The sequence below is a fragment of the Ips typographus genome, linkage group LG1, assembly GCF_016097725.1.
Source record: "Ips typographus isolate SLU linkage group LG1, UJ_Ityp_2.0, whole genome shotgun sequence".
NCBI lineage: Eukaryota > Metazoa > Arthropoda > Insecta > Coleoptera > Curculionidae > Ips > Ips typographus.
The window spans coordinates 1,141,432-1,160,914 of record NC_138422.1 but is presented as its reverse complement, the minus strand read 5'-3'; the positions used below and the strand labels follow the sequence as shown (position 1 = coordinate 1,160,914).

Sequence of the window (19,483 nt, the reverse complement as noted above, 5' to 3'; positions counted from 1 at the left end):
CTGTTTTTTCAAATTCTAAAAAACAAAAATATTTTTTGTGCGGTTGTCTGAAATTACGAGCTGATTTTGAGCTTGCAACACTGTAAAGACCAGTTGACATTATCAAAAACAATCACGTGACCTTAAAACGCAATTTAAACTTTAGAAAATTGATAAATAAAATTTGGACAGTTGTAACAACTTAAATTGCAAAGTACACATCACGTGACTTGAATAATTCAATTTTTGAGCTTGCAACACTGTAAAGACCAGTTGACATTATCAAAAACAATCACGTGACCTTAAAACGCAATTTAAACTTTAGAAAATTGATAAATAAAATTTGGACAGTTGTAAAACCTTAAATTGCAAAATACAAGTCACGTGACTTTGATAATTCAATTTTTGAGCTTGCAACATTGTAAAAGCCAGTTGACCTGCCAAAAACAGTCACGTGACCTTCAAAATGCAGTTTAAACTTTGGAAAATTGATAAATAAAATTCAGACAGTTGTAAAAACTTAAATTGCAAAATATACATCACGTGACTTGAATAATTCAATTTTTGAGCTTGCAACACTGTAAAGACTAGCTGACATTATCAAAAACGGTCACGTGACCTTCAAAAAGCAATTTAAACTTTAGAAAATTGATAAATAAAATTTGGACAGTTGTAAAAACTTAAATTGCAAAGTACACATCACGTGACTTGAATAATTCAATTTTTGAGCTTGCAACACTGTAAAGACCAGTTGACATTATCAAAAACAATCACGTGACCTTAAAACGCAATTTAAACTTTAGAAAATTGATAAATAAAATTTGGACAGTTGTAAAACCTTAAATTGCAAAATACAAGTCACGTGACTTTGATAATTCAATTTTTGAGCTTGCAACACTGTAAAGACTAGTTGACATTATCAAAAACAGTTACGTGACTTCAAAACGCAATTTAAACTTTGGAAAATTGATAAATAAATTTTAGACAGTTGTAAAACCTTAAATTGCTAAATACACGTCACGTGACTTGAATAATTCAATTTTTGAGCTTGCAACACTGTAAAGACCAGTTGACATTATCAAAAACAGTCACGTGACCTTCAAAACGCAGTTTAAACTTTGAAAAATTGATAAATAAAATTTAGACAGTTGTAAAAACTTAAATTGCTAAATACACGTCACGTGACTTGAATAATTAAATTTTTGAGTTTGCAACACTGTAAAGACCAGTTGACATTATCAAAACCAGTCACGTGACCTTCAAAATGCAATTTAAACTTTGAAAAATTGATAAATAAAATTTAGACAGTTGTAAAAACTTAAATTGCAAAATACACGTCACGTGACTTGGATAATTCAATTTTTGAGCTTGCAACACTGTAAAGACCAGTTGACATTATCAAAAACAATCACGTGACCTTCAAAACGCAATTTAAATTTGGAAAAAGTGCTAAATAAAATTTGGACAGTTGTAAGAACTTAAATTGCAAAATACACGTCACGTGACGTTGATAATGCAATTCTGACCTTGCACCACTGTAAAGGCCAGTTGATATCTGTCAAAATTAATCACGTGACCGTTAAAATGTGGTTTAAACTTTAAAAACTTCGTAAATTAAATTTAGACTTCTAGATAGTTTTAAAAGGTGAAATTGTAGGAGATACATCACGTGACTTTGATTATGCAATTTTAGAGCTTGCAACACTGTAAAGTCCAGTTGACACTTGTCAAAAACAGTCACGTGACCTTAAAAATGTAGTTTAAATGTTGAAAATTTTATTATATTGATACACTATATTGTCTACTGCTTGGTCTACTACAATGTATTCCTTAAAACATTGCAACATTTTTTTTAAATAGGTTTTATTTCGCTCAAAATTCCAATGAAAATATCGCAAAATACTTTTAAATATACAGTAAATGCCTCGAAATACCTAAAAAATACCTCAAAATACTTCGTAATACTGGCAAAGTGCCTTTCTCGTATTACCTCGAGTGTGTACACCAAAATACTTCGGCGATCTACCCCAGGGTGCGTATTCTTGAAACAAGGGAAGGGAATAATCAAGAAAACCTGTAGAATGTGACAGGAACCCGTCATAGTCAGCTTCTTCTGTCACATTCTATCGACAATTCTCTTGAAAATTCCGTTGCCTGCCTTCAAGAATTGGGCCCCTGTCTCATTGACCTTTTTAGTTAGTTTTATGTACTAAATTTGCAAATCCTTCGGGATTTCCTTTAAGGACTGCGAAACCTGGATAAGGGTGGTATTTAATGATGTCGGCACATATCAAAGGGAGTTCGTTACGCGTCCATTAAATTGAAAGACACTCTCGAGCCCTGCCCGGAGCCCTAGACCAAATTGCCGTCAACTAGATTGCTCTTAATTTTCCGTCGAATATGCAGTCCCAGTAAATCTCCATCCATCAAGATTTTCTTTACCGGATTGCCTGCCATTGTCCTTAATCCGGCGGCCACTTTTGCATACAAATAGGTCTCGGGCACATCAAAGGGTCGTTTATTTCTATACGCGAAAGGGCAAGATCGATCGATTAGTTTGTGGTGATTTACCTGCCGGGTCGCATTAACGACCTTAATTCAATCTGATATCTCAACTTTTACTGTTTATGGTTAACCAGGCAAAGCAAAAACTACAATAAAAGATTCTTTTTTACTTTTTTTGATACTTGAAGAGTTTTCTAAAGTATTCATTAACACCACCTTTTTCCCTCTTATGATGTGTTTTGTCCTAACTTTAGTAAAATCATTGATTTATCCAAAAAATGAGACACAGGTCAATCTCGAATTAAGGTACTAGTGAACTGTCATTTTAAGTCACGTGTCAACTCCCTTGACCAATAGAGCCATACAGGGTGTTTAAAGACAGTTAAAGTGGAAAGTTTTATTCCCTGTCGCTGGACACAGTGTAGGTCTTTACCAAATAGGGGGCTTGTCCTGAAAAGTACTCAGATTATGCAAACAAATAATGTTGAGCATACAACGGCATTTGAATGATAGATACAAACCTGCTAATGTGGCTTAATTCAAGATTGAACAGTGTTATATCCATTTTCCGGAAAAATTGATATTTCTTCGGACACATGACATTAATTACGCCCAAAAACGTCACGAGGTATAATACCCTAGAAAACAAGTCACTATGAGTAAGAAAACCGTTAATAATATACAGAGTGATTTATAATATATCAGAGTGAATCTACTCACCAACTTTTTCGGCATTTCCATAACAACGCTTGACATACCTGTTTGAAATAAAGCCAATCCGTCAAAGTGATTTATCGGTGACAATGAGTTCGAGCTACGAAAATGATGTGAATTGTCCTTCTATTCTACCCCACAGCAGTCGTCGAAAAAATATCGTCTATATTTCGAGCCGAAAGTACTTTTGCCTAAATCTAAATCTGTCAAATGACAGCTTCACCCACAATACTGTATTAGAGAATAGTGTTTAGAAATCTTATTCTAAACACTCTACACTCAAACGTATCGAACGCAGCCATAGCTGGTTTATTAGTATTAAAAAATGACAAAAACAAAACGAATTTCGGATAATTGCACGAAATCTTGCTCGATGGACCAAAAGTGCCTTTCTTCCGCAACTTCCGTGGTTTCTTCCAGTTTTTAGCTGAAGTTGGGTTAATCAGTGTCTATGGTCAGGTGATCCAACATTACCCAAAACGTCATGATTTTCAATCTCCTGCTCAATTTTACGAAAATTGCACGAAATTCGGTTCGATGGACCAAAAATGTTTTTCTTCCGCAACTTCCGTGGTTTCTTCCAGTTTTTAGGTGAAGTTGGGTTAATCAGTGTTTTCGGTCACGTGATTTGTAATTTCCTGCTCACTTTACGAAAATTGCACGAAATTTAGTTCGATGGACCAAAAGTGTTTTTCATTCGAAACTTTCATAGTTTCTTCCCAAAAGCTGTTTTTCAGGTTAAATTGGGTCTCTGGTCACGTGACCCAAAAATTTAAATGTTGTTGATTGAACAGATTGATTTACTAATGTTTTCATCACATGTTTTACATTAATACTCTCTTGTCATGTTGTCAATTAATTAATCATTTTACATGTCAATTAATTAATAAATCAATTTACTTGAATGAAAAGCCATCCTGTAACTGTATTGTTATACGGTTGCAAAACGTATGCAACCAGTTTTACGCCACTAACAAGCTGGTCGTGTGACAATATAATAAAAAAGCACTGTAACAACTTAATATCGTTACAGTTTTTTTTTTGCCACATTCGTATATTTTGGTTTAATACGTACGGGCAAAACAAAATTTAATAATCCCTTTTCAATAGCAAACTCGGTCATTTTAATCCAGTTCGCGACGGGCGTATAAACTGGGGGGGTTTTCAGCTATAAACTTCCAGGATTAAGTCCTCCCTATAGTCAAAGCCGTAAAATACAAATGCACCAGTTATTAAAAGGGCCAACTTGTCCGAAACTAAGGGTGGAGTTCCACGTTGATATAGGACTTTACGAGATTACTTGTTTGCTTTCAGTTATTCGGCGAGCGTCTGATATGGGTATTTCGACGTTTCATTAAAACCGCACACGTCCCCACTAGAACGACAACTCAACCGGTTAATCTCACAATTTAGAAAACAAAGCTGTTTTGTTGCGTTTTAAACGTCAAACAGTGTTTAATTGGTTGCCTATCTCGTACGTGCTACGTAGACAAGTGACAGCTACCTAACTAATCCAAACAATGAACTGGAGTTGACTGTGCCTGGAAACTTAATTCGCATTGGTTTTAACTTTATGCCATTCATAAAACTTTTCCTCAGAGGTCGATAAAACAGTGTGGGAGGAAAAGTGCTACTAAAAGAAACTTTTAGTTGTTTTTTCAACTTTCGAATAGTCATAACGTCGTAATTCCGATAACAATGGGTTTACCTCTGTTTGTGGAGAGGGACTAAAGTAAACAGCTAAAAGAGGACATTCATACTTTAAGATTTCCATTTCGGGCAAAACCACCGACAAAGACGGATCGGGTAAAATAAGACGCAGGTGGATAAACGTCTTATTATATCCAATTTCCATTAAACAGAAGCCTGGGCTGGATTTGCGTTTGCGGGCCTATACACAATAATTTCGGAGAAATGCGGTAAACAGATTGGTTAGCGGCGTTTTAAAGGATTTGGTTAGCGTTTTTGTGTAACGATCAGAAAAAGTCTGGATGGTTTTTCGGTCCCGAAACTACGACTGAAATATCGATGGTCGTTTTTGGACGTTCGCTTTACAGCGTTAATCGCACGCTGGACAAGCGAAATTAGTTCTCCGACGTTGGAAGAGTAATTGAAACTTTAAACGGGATGTTTAGACGTCTTTATTGCTCCAAATTAGTACGTAAACAGTTTACCCACTTGTACATAAAACAGAAGCTCTTTTAAAATTAAAACTTTAATCGTATAAGTTTTAGAAGCATTTTTACAAAATCGTGCAACAAAGTACACGTTTTTATAGTACACGAATAATTTTTTTTTGCTTTAACGTAAGGAAGTGTTATTTAGGTCAACACCTCGGAACGTTTTTGAGCTTTAATTTTGAAGAGCAAACTGAGATTATTTTTGGACGTAGAATACGTGGTTCCAATTTGTTTATTACAACCTGAATCACTCTGTATATTATTAACTGTTTCCTTACTCATAGTGACTTGTTTTCTAGGGTATTATACCTCGTGACGTTTTTCGGCGTAATTAATGTCATGTGTCCGAAGAAATATCGATTTTTCCGGAAAATGGACATGGTCATGTGACCAGAGACACTGATTAACCCAATTTAACCTGAAAACAGCTTTTGGGGAGAAACTATGGAAGTTTCGAAAGAAAAACATTTTTGGTCCATCGAACCGAATTTCGTGCAATTTTCGTAAAATTGAGCAGGAGATTGAAAATCATGACGTTTTGGGTAATGTTGGATCACGTGACCATAGACACTGATTAAGCCAACTTCACCTAAAAACTGGAAGAAACCACGGAAGTTGCGGAAGAAAGACACTTTTGGTCCATCGAGCAAGATTTCGTGCAATTATCCGAAATTCGTTTTGTTTTTGTCATTTTTTAATACTAATAAACCAGCTATGGCTGCGTTCGATACGTTTGAGTGTAGAGTGTTTAGAAAATACAGTATTGTGGGTGAAGCTGTCATTTGTCAGATTTACCCCAACAGCACATTCCTAGTCGAACGACTGACAGTAAAGAGAAATCAATGGATCTGTAAATGAAATTTTATTTTTGTTTTTTTTTACCTAATTGTTAAAATTAAACAATGGAAGACACTGCTGAAATTTTGTTGATAAAGACTGAACGTTTTTGTTGCCTACAATCAGGCAAAGTATCGAACTCTGTTCAGTTGACAACTTGACAAAAAACACTTTTCTGAACGGGGAGACTGTCGAAAAGAAACCGAACAAACCCCAGTCTTTTATTTAACTTTCCTATATAAACGGAAATGTCAAAGCACCCCAAAATTCAAAATCAATTGTGCGATTACGTTACCCTGAATGGAGTGTTTGCCCTATTCCAACAAACTAGTTAATATTTGATAGGGCCTTGAATGGGCCGCTTCTGTTACACCGAAATCTGCTTCAATCTGATTTAGGCAAATATTTGCGTCAGCCTTGTGTTTGATAGACCTCCAAGTTATTCAATGGTATTATTCACTTGTGTATGTCTATATGATAATAATTTGTGGCTATTGTGAGAGATTTAAATCTAGTTCAGTCAAAAAGAGTCGTAAGTTTACTGATCCTTAGACAGGGGTCAATTGAATTAAAACCAAGAAGCGTATCAAGCAACCGGTTTAACGTTGATTGGACTTTTAATGCCTCGCCAAACAGACAGAAACGAATTGCCAGTCCAGATAAACAAAGAACTTTAAATTAGTTTCCTTTTAAGGAGCTAAAAACTTTCTTAACTTTCAAAAAAATAGGTAATAATTATTTTCTGCTTTTATCGTAAATTCCATTCCATAAACCAATGGAGTTCGAGTTGTGCGATGCGTTTTGGCACCGAACCAAATCGCCGTCATCTTAGCGGCAAATGGCAAAATAACGACCTGATGCGCCCAATAAAATTTTATTCCGGTACATTTACGCATAAAAAAGCCGTCATTATCAACCACTTAACCCCCGACGGGATCCCGTGAAAAAGGGTAACTACAATATAAACTGGAAAATTGTCTGACCGTGGGGGGGTTATTATGGAATCGCGTGCCCCGTTATTAAATCCGTAATCTTTTCGGGATTAAACGTCCGAACTTGAATCACCATTGTCGAGAAATTACACCCCGCATGCGATACGCTCTTTATCGTACACCCTTAGGGTGTTCCAGACTAAAAACCCTTCCAATTCAGCACTCAAAAAGGCAATCTTTAATGACGATGCTTCAAATGGATTCTAACTATCCGAGAATCTTTTATGGTTAAAATTTAAAAGTATGCAACCAGGCATACAAGATTTTTTACGTCAATTTAAATTTTTATTAGTCTCAGGCTGAGTTGTACAATCAGGATTCAAAGACGGGTTCAGTTAAACTCGACTGGTACCTGCCTATAAGAAGAATATTGCTGTCACAAACCAAATTAATTTGACAGCAATGCTATTCTTATGGGCCGGTTCAAATACCAGTCAAGTTCAGCTGAACCCATCTTTGAACCCAGATTGTACAACTCAGCCTCAGTGAACAAAAATGAGACATAAACTATTTTCGCAAGAACTACCTTAGTTAGGAGTTAGTTAGTACTTTTTACGTTTTAACCTACTGAAATTCAAATATATTTGTAGGTTATTGGTTGATTAATGGCCGCATTTATAAGAACAGATCGACTAGCAATCGCCAGACAGTTTTCTTATAAATGCACTGAAACAAATCGATTATCGATCGAAAAAGCATTACTTAAACTACATTTTGCCCATCGAATTGTTGCTTATGAATGTGGCCATTGTGTACGTTCACCCGATGGCAGCGGCTTAGAAGCTAAGTTAGCGGTGCTAACAAACTAAATAGGACCGCTTACTTAACCTCTAAGCCGCTGACATCGGGTGAACGTACCCATTGTTTCGTATGTCACGTGGCTGTCTAGAAAATTGCCGGTAAAAACTTAACTGATAGTTCACGTGACTTCCAACACCTTTCAAGAGAGTTAATTAATGTCCGTTTTCCCAACATTAGCTGAGTTTAAGGACAACTTAGATAAGTTTATACTGTGTTATTTTGTACCTGAATGGTTACTGTAGCTTTGTTTGGGTTATTGATTCTGAACTGTTTCCAATATGGATGTGGACCATTTGCATAATAATTTAAATATGGTCTGGTCAATCAGTGCATTGCAATACTTCTCTCATCCATGCAGATGAACAGTTTCAGAATCATGAACCCAAACAAAACGATTCTTTTCTGTTTCTGCTAAATCTTTGTCAGTCACTTGTCAGTTGTCACTCGACAATGGGTTAGGGTTCATTATGTTATTTAGTAACATGTTTAGTAACTTACTAGTTTTTTTGGCATAGTTCCATACTCCTTTCACTTGCTTACAAATTACAGTTTAAGGTTATGCCTTTCTTCATTTTGTTTTTGGATTTTATTAGCCATCTCTTTGGATCATAGAACTGGTGAGATCTTTTTCTCAGTTTATTTTTATTTGTATTGGGGTGGTTGGATCTTGGACAGTAAAACACGTTTATTTAACTAACTAATAAACTTGTATTAATACTAAAAGAGAGGTGAACATTATTGTAATACAACCGACCGACCGACACACGTATTCTTGAACATTCGAACGTCAATTATTTTAGGTGGCGTTGCTTGTCAACCTGTACAATGTTGCCACTGTTACAACAGGTTATTTTATAAACCCAACACTCCCACGTAAAATAAACAGTTGTAACATACTACTTAATTTTTAGTAAATCTAAGAAGCACTTAATACCTAACTGACTTACAAATCTCTTAAATTTGATTACTGACAATGCTTTGGTGAAACCATCTGCTGTTTGATCATTGGTAGAAACATATTGAAAATTAATTAAACCTAAAACATATTGATCCCGAACAAAATGAAATTTTATGTCGATATGTTTTGTGCGTGGATGAAACACTGGATTTTTAATAAGTTTTAGAGCACTTTGATTGTCGACGTACATATTAACGGGCAAAATTATGTTTTCACCGAGGGCTTCTAGTAGATTTTTCAACCATATGGCTTCTCTGGAGGCTGTTGAGGCTGCCACATACTCAGCTTCTGTAGTGGACAAGCTCACACACTTCTGTTTCTGGCTTTTCCATGTTACAGCACTGTTGTTGATTAAGAAAACATAGCCTGTTGTAGAACGTCTTGTGTCTATATCACCTGCAAAATCAGAATCACAGTAGCCACTTAGATTAATGCCACAAGGGTCACTTTTATAGTGAATGCCTATGTTTAAGGTGCCCTTTAAGTACTTGAAAATTCGTTTAACAGCATTCCAATGAGCTGTGGTGGGATTTTGCAGATAACGACTTACTAGTCCAATCGAATACATAATGTCTGGCCGACTTACAATTGCCAAAAACATCAGTGATCCTACTGCTTCTCTATAAGGAATATTTTCTATTGGTTTGCCAAGATCCTTGCTTAAACTGGAATTAGGATCTGCAGGTACCGAGACAGGATTTGAATCTTCTTGTCCAAATTTATGAACAATTTGATGAATGTACTTTGACTGATGGATGAATATTGAGTCATCTTTAAGTCGCTCAATTTGCAAGCCCACAAAGTACTTTGGATCTTCAATTATGGTAATTTGAAACCTCTTCTGTAACTGAACAAGCACTAAGTCCAATTCTTCATCACTGTCAGATAGTAGAAGACCATCATCAACATATAATGCTAGAAAAACTTTTCTGTCAGTCTTAATGTAGACACAATTGTCAGAAGTACATTGATAAAAACCAATGCTTTGACAAAATTCCTTGAAAGTCTCATTCCATACTCGAGGAGCTTGTTTTAGACCATAAAGGGCTTTATTTAGTTTGCACACTTTTTGTTTATTATTGTTTAATCCCTCAGGTAAGTCTATATACAATTCTTCACTTAGTATGCCGTAAAGGAAAGCAGTTTTGATATCGAACTGCCTCATTTTCATTTTCTGTTGTGCTGAAAGGGCTAAAAGTACTCTTAGTGTGTCATACCTTGTCGTGGGGGAAAAAGTCTCCTGAAAATCTACACCCTTTACTTGACTAAACCCTTTTGCACATAGGCGAGCCTTAAAACGAGGTTTGTGACCATTTTCAGCTTCCTTAACTCGGAAAACCCATTTCGTCCCAATTGTACTTCTGTTTGGTGGCAAATTAACTAACTCCCACGTTTTGTTGACTTCCAAAGCTTGTAGTTCTTCTTGTATGGCTGCCTTCCATTCCTGCTTATTTGGACAACTAATGGCTTCTTGGTAACTGGAAGGAACACTTATTTCTGTAAAATTAATCTCAGAAAAGTCAAGATCAAAGTTTTGACACAAATATTCAGGTGGATGTATATCTTTTCTAGCTCTTAAGTTGTAAGGTGATACTTGTTCATTGTCAGTGTCATTTTGTCCTTGTATATCAGGTTCCTCAAAATAGTTTGGGTCAAGGTCATCTTGAGCATCTAAATTGTCAGAACTGTTATTTTCTATTGGAAGTAGAACACAGTTTTGTCTTGGGGTTTTAAATTCACTATCTTCATTAAAAATAACATGACGAGAAACTTTTATTTTGTGCGTCACAGGATCATACAACCTGTAATTCGTTGAATCCCCTTCATAACCTACAAAAACATACCTCTCGCTTTTCTTATCCAGTTTGGTTCTTAAAGTGCCTGGTGTTAACAAATAGGCTTCACAACCAAAAACTTTGGTGTGTTGTAAGTTAGGCCTTTTACCAGTCCAGTGTTCATAAGGAGTGGTTTCAGACTGCTTTGTAGGTGTCCGGTTCAGCAAATACACAGAAGTATTTACTGCTTCTGCCCATAAAGTTTTAGGCAAATCCTTGTCAAATAACAGAGCTCTTGCAGACTCCATTATGGTCCTGTTGTCTCTCTCACAGCGACCATTTTGCTCCGGTGTATAAATACCTGTAGTTTCTAAAACTATACCACTTTCAGATAAATACTGTTTTAGTGACTCATTTACATATTCTCGCCCATTGTCTACACGCACTCTTTGAACTTTGTGCCCAAATTTAGTGTTGCACAAGGAAATAAAGTTCTTAAAACATTGGGTTACATCACTTTTATGTCTAATAAAATTTACTGACCTGTAGCCTGTATAATTGTCTTTAAAAAGAACATAGTATTTGGATCCTCCAATACTATCTTCACTCATCGGTCCACAGACATCGCTGGAAATTAACTCACCTGGTTTTGATACATGTTTTTCAGTGTTTTGGAATTTAAGTTTGTGTTGCTTGGCATATACACAGCTTTCACAAAAGAAATTGTCATTTATGTCTGTTATACTTATTCCACTTACAAGATTCTTTGTGAATAGTTCCTTAATGTACTTGATATTTAAATGTCCGAGTCTTTCATGCCATTGTTTTAAAGTCCCTGTAGAAACTACATTTACCTCAGTAATTGCATTTTTGTTCTGTAGGCGAATCAACACTCTATAAAGGTTGTTTTCGTAAGGTACTGCAGTAGCCACCACTTGGCCACTTTCAAAAATTTCGGCCTTCTGGTTGTCCTTAAAAATAGTAAAACCTTTATTTGTTACTGCACCTTCTGAAAACAGATTTCTCCTTAAGCCGGGTACAAGCCATACGTCTGTCATAACGCCTTTACACCAAGTCCCATTTACAAACTTCTCTATCAAAATTTCTCCGATTCCTTGAACTGGAAGTTCTTTATTATCGCCGAGTTTTACGAATAAGTTTTGAACTTTTCGAACTGATGTAAACATACTTTCCGAGTGACACATGTGTCTACTAGCGCCACTGTCTAAAATCCAAATGTCACTACAGTCAATGTCAACTTCAGGCACACTGTCATCACTGTCTTCAATGTTGAAAGCTCTTCCATTTGCAGTGTTGCCAGAGTTACCACTTCCACTTTGATGTCTAGCTCGACCACTTTCATGTCCACTATATCCAGATCCAGGAAAAACTGTCCCGCGCTCTCGTTCATTGTCATTTTGTCCACCGCTGCTGCTTCTATGAGTGTTACCTCCTAATTGTTGCCTTTTCGGACATCGGCAATCCTTTGCAAAATGTCCCCTTTTTTCACAATTATAACACTTCACATTTGTTGACGGTTTTCTTTGTGGAGGCCCTGTGTTTCTAAAATTTCTATTGCCAAACTTGTTCATTTGTGTGGCAGCTAAAGCATAATCTTCATTATGTTCGCTTGTACTTAAATTTCTTTCTTCATCAAGTAATCTCGAGGTCAAGTTTTCAATAGTCTGTCTAGCTTCATCCATAGACAACCAAGCTTGTCGAAATGGACCATATTTTGGTGGAAGAGTGCTCATTATTTTTGTAATAACAGCAGTGTCACTCAACTGGTCTCCTGAATTTTTAATTTGCATTGCTAGATTTTCAACCTTTGAAATATGCTGAGCCATTGAATCTGTGGGTAGCATTTTGTACTGATAAAATTGTTCGTGTACCAACATTTTATTTGTCTCCGTTTTTACGTCATAGATCGAGTTTAACTTGTCTAAAACTTGTTTACTGGTCTCACAGTTTTCTATTAGTGAAATTTGATTTAGCCCCATTGCTGCAGTTATTATACACATTGCCTGAGCATCTTTTTTTATTCCACAATTCACCCTCTGCAAATACTTCTGGTTTCGGGGTACTGCCATCTGCAATTCCATACAGGCCTTTAGCTCGTAGGGCGCACTTAACTTGGAATTTCCACTGTTGATAATTTTTGCCTTCAAATTTAGCTATTTGAGCAATATTTCCCAGATCGACGTTACTCATCTTAATGGATTCTTCTTCAGAAAATCAGGTCCAACTAGTTTTAACCTCGACTTCTCTTCTCGATCCGTTGAGTTGATTCACGATCCTTTGCTGCCTCAAGCTTTTATTGACGCCTTTTTTATTTTATCGATCGATACGTCCGACACACGGGTTGCTTCACTTTTTCGATACGTCCGACACACGGGTTGCTTCACTTTTTCTTTTACTTCACTGTCCAAACCACTCTGGGCCCATAACCTATTGGGGTGGTTGGATCTTGGACAGTAAAACACGTTTATTTAACTAACTAATAAACTTGTATTAATACTAAAAGAGAGGTGAACATTATTGTAATACAACCGACCGACCGACACACGTATTCTTGAACATTCGAACGTCAATTATTTTAGGTGGCGTTGCTTGTCAACCTGTACAATGTTGCCACTGTTACAACAGGTTATTTTATAAACCCAACAATTTGTTAACTTCAGCTGTCAGCGGACTGTCGTCAGAAGATCGTCAGTCAGTTTTTCGCTATTTTGTGGATGAAATCGTTCTCTGCAACATTCGGCTAGCTCACCGCCCTCTATACTAGAAACCTAAAATGTCAACAAATTGCTTAGAACATTTGTCCTGGAAAGTACAACACACAGCAAACTAGCTTAAACACTGTTCAGTATGAGAAAATCTGTAAATTCTTGAAACTAGGTAAGCAAAACTGGTAAAAATTCTTATGTCATTACCAAGAACATTCATTCAAAATTATTTTTGTTACTCTCACAATGAAGGATGCTTTAAAATGAAACTCACATACCTGTGCATGTAACAAGTACCTAATAAGTTTACTGTACTAGAAAGTACTTACCATTGAGTATAGTGTTGGAGTAAAATCATCCCACTTCAAAGTGATCAACCACTGTTGAGTTAGACCCAGTTTTTTGTAAAGTAAAAAACTGACACAGTTGGGCTTCTTCCTGAATTGCTGTTACAATGTTGCTTGAAACACTTACGAACAAAAATAACTTCAAGTTTTGATTTTAAACCGTAAAAATTCATCTAATCCTCAAAAAACTCAATTTCCACAATACAAACAAACGCAAACTTTCTAGTATAGTAGGCGGTGCACAAAGTTTGACATTTGATCAAAAGCTATTTCGATAGAATCCACAGAGAGGGAGCCACCTACTTTTTTTTTAAATCACATGACGCCATGGTCACAAAATTATACAGAGACCACGTGACCGTTGGATCATATCGCGTTTAGATCCGAAAGAAAACGACTTGTACTAGTTGTCATTGTTGTTGACAGTATGACATCTATTTTAAATTTAAAATTTGACTTCGATTTTCAACTTGAAACGTATCGCACGTCTGTTTCGTGGGCGCCATTTTTGTCGCTAAGAAACCACGTTTCTTGAAACGGTGTTCAGAGAAATTTGGAGTTGACGACCGAATTCCGCAGCCGGTCGAGTGGAAATGTGGGGCCTCTAAGTGGAAACGTGGATTCCTAAAGGTCTACGGGGAATTGTCTTGTGCGGTGCACTTCCAGGAGGCGGAAAGGGTGAAAACCTAGGTCAAGACCACGTGGATGTGACAGTGACGGTTATAGTTTCCACGAGGAATGACTATATTTTTCACTCGGATCGTGCCTTTAAGGCGATTTTTAGTCCTATTTATGCAAGCGGGAGAGATGAGAGTTTCTCAGACGCACGCAAGTGCCTCTTCCGCGGATCTTTCGTAATCGTGAATCGCGTAATCGCGTTATTTAATCTGGCTGAACGTCTCACTGACGAGTGGCCATCGTAACCACAACACACACAAATTTAAAATTTCAAAATCGTTTGAGTTATTTTGTCCGAATTTATGACAAAAAGGTATTAAAAGTAAAGTTAAAGTTGCATATTTGTGTTGTTCCTGAGTTTCGTGAGTTATATGGGGAAAGCCGGGCTGCCTAGTGCCAAATTGCGAACCAGGAGCAACTTCTAGAAGGTGTAAGTTTTCTTATTTAAAGCTTAGAAAAACCTAGTTTTTAAACTCGTGAAAATATTCAGCATTTAAGTATTATTGTATTACCCTTATGTTGATAAATAACTTATTACCTATACAGTATAAAACAGCATCACAAATAGCATATTGTGGTGTTATCTATAGTATTATTATATTTGCTTTGCTAAAAGCATGGGCACCATTATAGTCCGATTTACTAACTATTTACTATAGTACACACCTTTTTATTTAAAGTCTGATATTAACAACTATAAAAACAATAAAACAGTTCCATTGACATGTAAATCTACATTTATAAAGTTACTATAATCACCACGTTTTCGGTTATCTTTCCCTACTTTAAGTTAACTATCAGTTAATCCAGGCCATTGTGAAACCAAATATATTACTTAAATTTAGCCTTAACTTTACTTTAACTTAGTGTTGGGATGTGTTGTCGAATATTATTTGTATTTCACGTAATAAAGCAAATTTTTAAATTGACAAATAACGAAGTTGTATTGCAAATTGTGGTAGATTACATCGTGAAAGTTGTAGTTGATTGTTAGGTTAAAAAAAAGCAGATCGAATTTTTGACACTTGAATTGACAGTCCTGGAAAAATCTATTGCACGCACTGTTGCCGCATTTAAGACGTCACAAAATACGGACAGTGTTGCCATCGCACTCAACACTTAGCTATAACTTTTGATTAACTCATCTAATTGCTTTGCCATTAGGTATTTTTAATTTATTATAACTGAGTGTAATATACAGAGTCTTGTCACTTGTCACTCAACAATAGTGCAAAATTCAACGAAAATGCTACTAAAAGTGCAAATTCACAATATTGTCACTCGATCATTTAACTGTCTCCTTTTTCAATTATTATGGTAATTTTCTTATATTAAGCCCAATGCATCTTCAAATGGCGATATGTTGGAGACGAGTTACTCATTTCTTCGTTGCTAGTTGGGTCTTCTGTCTCACAAGAAGAAGAAGAGACAGAAAACAGCAACGAAGAAACGTCTTAAAATGGCTTTCACGAAATGTCATATGCACTGCATAAAAGCTGAAATAAAATAATCCTTTTCTCATTTTTTAAGTCGTTTTACCAACATAAACGATACAATATTTCGTACAAATTGTAAATCTGGAAAGTTAAAAATGCAAAAGCCGTATTGTTCGAGTGAGTGTCTCTGCAAAGAAACTGGAGTCATAAAAGTATGGAAATAAGTTAATAATGGCCCTTCGGAATATTCCGCCTCGACGGTAAAGAGAGTATTTTAGCATTAGATTAAGTAGAATGGCGTCGCGACGCCGACACTGGAATATAAAAATCTCAAAGTTTCACAATTTCAGTCCTTGGACGCTTCAAGGTGAAGCGAGTGTAGGGTAATAAGACTTTATTGCACTAGTGACGGGTTTTTTTTCGTTGTTTCAGTGCCGTTAGCGGTCCTAAGCAACGACCTATCCGAAAGTTCCGAAGAGGACGAGAGCCCCGCCATGTTGGAAGACGACATTACCACCAGAGGATTGGCCAGGTTAAGTAGTGCGGCTACGTGTTTGGTGGCCGGTGTGGAATATACTCACGGGCAACAGGTAAATCATTAAAATCCTCCAATAGTTAGGGAAAAAAAGTGTCTAGTCTTGAAATGGGGGACTTAATAAAATTAAAGTCCCGCGGGATAATTTCCTGCTCCCCAAAGTGGGAAAATCATTATCGAGGCCGATAATTTATAGAGCGGCGCTGACGCGCTTAGCTGCCAGAGTCAATTTTTGTTACGACTTCCTGCAGTAAACGAGTTACGACCAATTATGTGTTTGTCTATTCGGTTTGTTTTAGCAAAAAAATCAGTTAGTGTACAGTTCTCAAACATTATCGAAATACAGTGACTGATTCAATTAACTACAAGCTGTAGTAACTTTAAAGTTGTCGAAAGTTTGATTTTGTTCATACATTTCAGTATTTGTCCTCCAGGCGCTAACTGCTATAGTGGGTTCAATCTTGGAGTGTTCCACCAGATTTAGCAACGTACCTTCAAAAGTAGTTATTTATAGGTAATATCCCTAGTGCATTTAATTTTTCCGGAAAAATTCGGAAAAACGAGTTTCTAAGTAATTTGTTAAAACAAATTACTTAGAAACGAGTATTCCAATAAAACACAAAATTGGAAAGCTCTTGTACATTGAATCCAATAAACGTATTAAATTGTTGTTGATTGCCTATTTAGATATTCCATAAGCAATTTCATATCGACATTGTTTCCCGGATTGTCGGATTTTAATAAGCTAGCGGGATGCAAACCGCAAATCGTTTAATATTGTTCCGACAAAATTTTCTCTCTATATCAATATTAATTTCGCATACAGTAGAAAATTGAATTTGGTAGATAATTGGAAAAAATGACAGAGCAAAATTTCGTTATAAAATAGGCGTGTGTAACATGTAACATACTATAGCTAACTTAACACTTTATCGTACGGATGTGCACGTCAACTTTGCTCAAACTTTAACCAAAGTGCTTGCGAAAGCAAACTTTCGGAATAAGGTTCGCTCCTGGAAATTCGATGATAGTTTGCGAGAACAAACGACGTTTTGTCTCTCAGTTGCACGTTCGTCTGCTTGCCTAATAAAAAATTAATTTCTTCCAATAATGCGGGGAATATGCGAACGATTGAGAATTCAATTAAAACGGCATCTAGCACGTTTCTAGAATGGTCCACACACCTCTTTCCTCTTCCCGCCACGGAAATCAATGCTTCAGATATTTGAATATTTGAATAATATTACTATTAGGATTTCGCCTGATGTAAAATAGAAGCGGCGGACTGATCGGAATTAAATTGGATTTCCGCATGAAGGAGGAATCATATTGCGGCCGAACGGAAATAACCGGCGAGGTAATGTCAAGACGATTTTGGAACGTACAAATCTCGTATCTAAAATCTACTTATCTTGTTCAATGATTGTGTTCGATGTTGCAAAAGTGTATTCTAACCATATATCCGTTACAGTATACAGAGTAAGAGACACCCGAGCAACATCTGTTTCCGAGATATTTCAGGTTAAGTATCAAAAGTCAAGAATTTCAAATGGGACACGCTGTATATTTTTAGGTCAGTGAATTGCGTACACTCAGGGCTACACAGTGACCCAACAAGGGTTTCTTAGATATTTTAGGTCAAAATCAACCTTAAGGAATTTCCAGAAAAATGACGTCGCTAGGTTTAAAGTGTCTCGTTTCTGAGATATTTGAGGTCAAAGTTTGCCTTTGAAGGAAAGTGCACAAGAGTACTTTTCCACAGTAGTGCCGTAAAGGTACTTTTCCGCATTGCAAGATTAATTTACAATAAATGAAGAATAAACCTGCAATTTTGAAGTTTATATGTGTTAGAGCGAAAATACCCATTTTTACCAATCTTTTTATGAGAAGTTTAAGCGAAGAAAAAATGAGTGCGGAAAAGTAACTTTACCGCACTAGTGTGGTAAAGCACTCATTTTATTTTTCAAAAAAAGTAAAATCAAAAACCATAACTACTGTATATTTGATTTCTCAATTAAGAAAACAGTTTTAATCATCTTTGCAAACAGAGGCTTCCATTTTAGTAATTTTACTATACTTTTTAGTTCAATTTAATGAAAAATAATACTAGTAGGAAAAATTTAGTACCTCACACATGCGGAATACGTCTTTCCCGCCCTTTAACAGCTTTAAAGTACCACTTTCCACACTTGTTACGTAAATAACTATAAAAACACTACGGGAACTCCAAAATTCTTTTCAAGCAGTCGAAAGCCTTCCAAAACAGTCTAAAAGTTTCCAAAAGCTTTTAGAATAGTCTTAAAGGCTTCCAAATGATCTTCAGCTAGTCTAGAAGCTCTCAAAAACCTTCAAGGTGATCTAAAAGCTTCCGAATACTTCTAAAGCAGTTTAAAAGCAGTCCAAAACCTTCAATGGTTTCTAAATTCTCCAGAAACCTTCCAAATGCTCCTAAAGTAATCTGTAATATTTCAAAATACTACACAAACTCCCAAATGCTTCCAAAAGCTTTTAAAACAGTTTAGAAGCTCATAAAACATTTCAAGACAGTCAGAAAGCTACCAAAAGTTTCTAGAATCGTCTACAAGGTTTTAAATGCTTTAAAAGCAGTCCAGAATTTTCAATTTTCTTTAAACTGTCCAAACACTTTCCAAATGCCCCTAAAGTAGTCTAAAAAGGTTTTGAAACAGTACAGAAACTCCAAAATGCTTATCAAGCAGTCGAAAGCCTTCCAAAACGGTCTAAAAGTTTCCAAAAGCTTTTAGAATAGTCTTAAAGGCTTCCAAATGATCTTCAGCTAGTGTAGAAGCTCTCAAAAAATTTCAAGGCGATCTAAAAGCTTCCGAATACTTCTAAAGCAGTTTAAAAGCTTCCATAAGTTCCTACAACTGTCCATAAGTTTTCAAATGCTTTAAAAGCAGTCCAAAACCTTCAATGGTTTCTAAATTCTCCAGAAACCTTCCAAATGCTCCTAACGTAATCTGTAATATTTCAAAATACTACACAAACTCCCAAATGCTTCC

General features: G+C 36.2%; 1 protein-coding gene across 2 annotated transcripts in view; it reads left to right on the top strand.

The window, feature by feature from the left end:
• LOC145735716 (uncharacterized) overlaps positions 1-19,483 on the top strand; it is a 150,678-nt gene that overhangs the window by 111,822 nt on the left and 19,373 nt on the right. The window contains exons 1-2 of one of the 2 annotated variants that reach the window (XM_081989725.1): positions 14,272-14,922; positions 16,361-16,518. In XM_081989725.1, the coding sequence (XP_081845851.1) occupies positions 16,423-16,518 (96 nt within the window). In that variant the 5' untranslated portion in view covers positions 14,272-14,922; positions 16,361-16,422. Of the gene's footprint in view, positions 1-14,271; positions 14,923-16,360; positions 16,519-19,483 lie in introns of those variants that run through there. The other variant, XM_081989716.1, reaches the window with a different exon arrangement.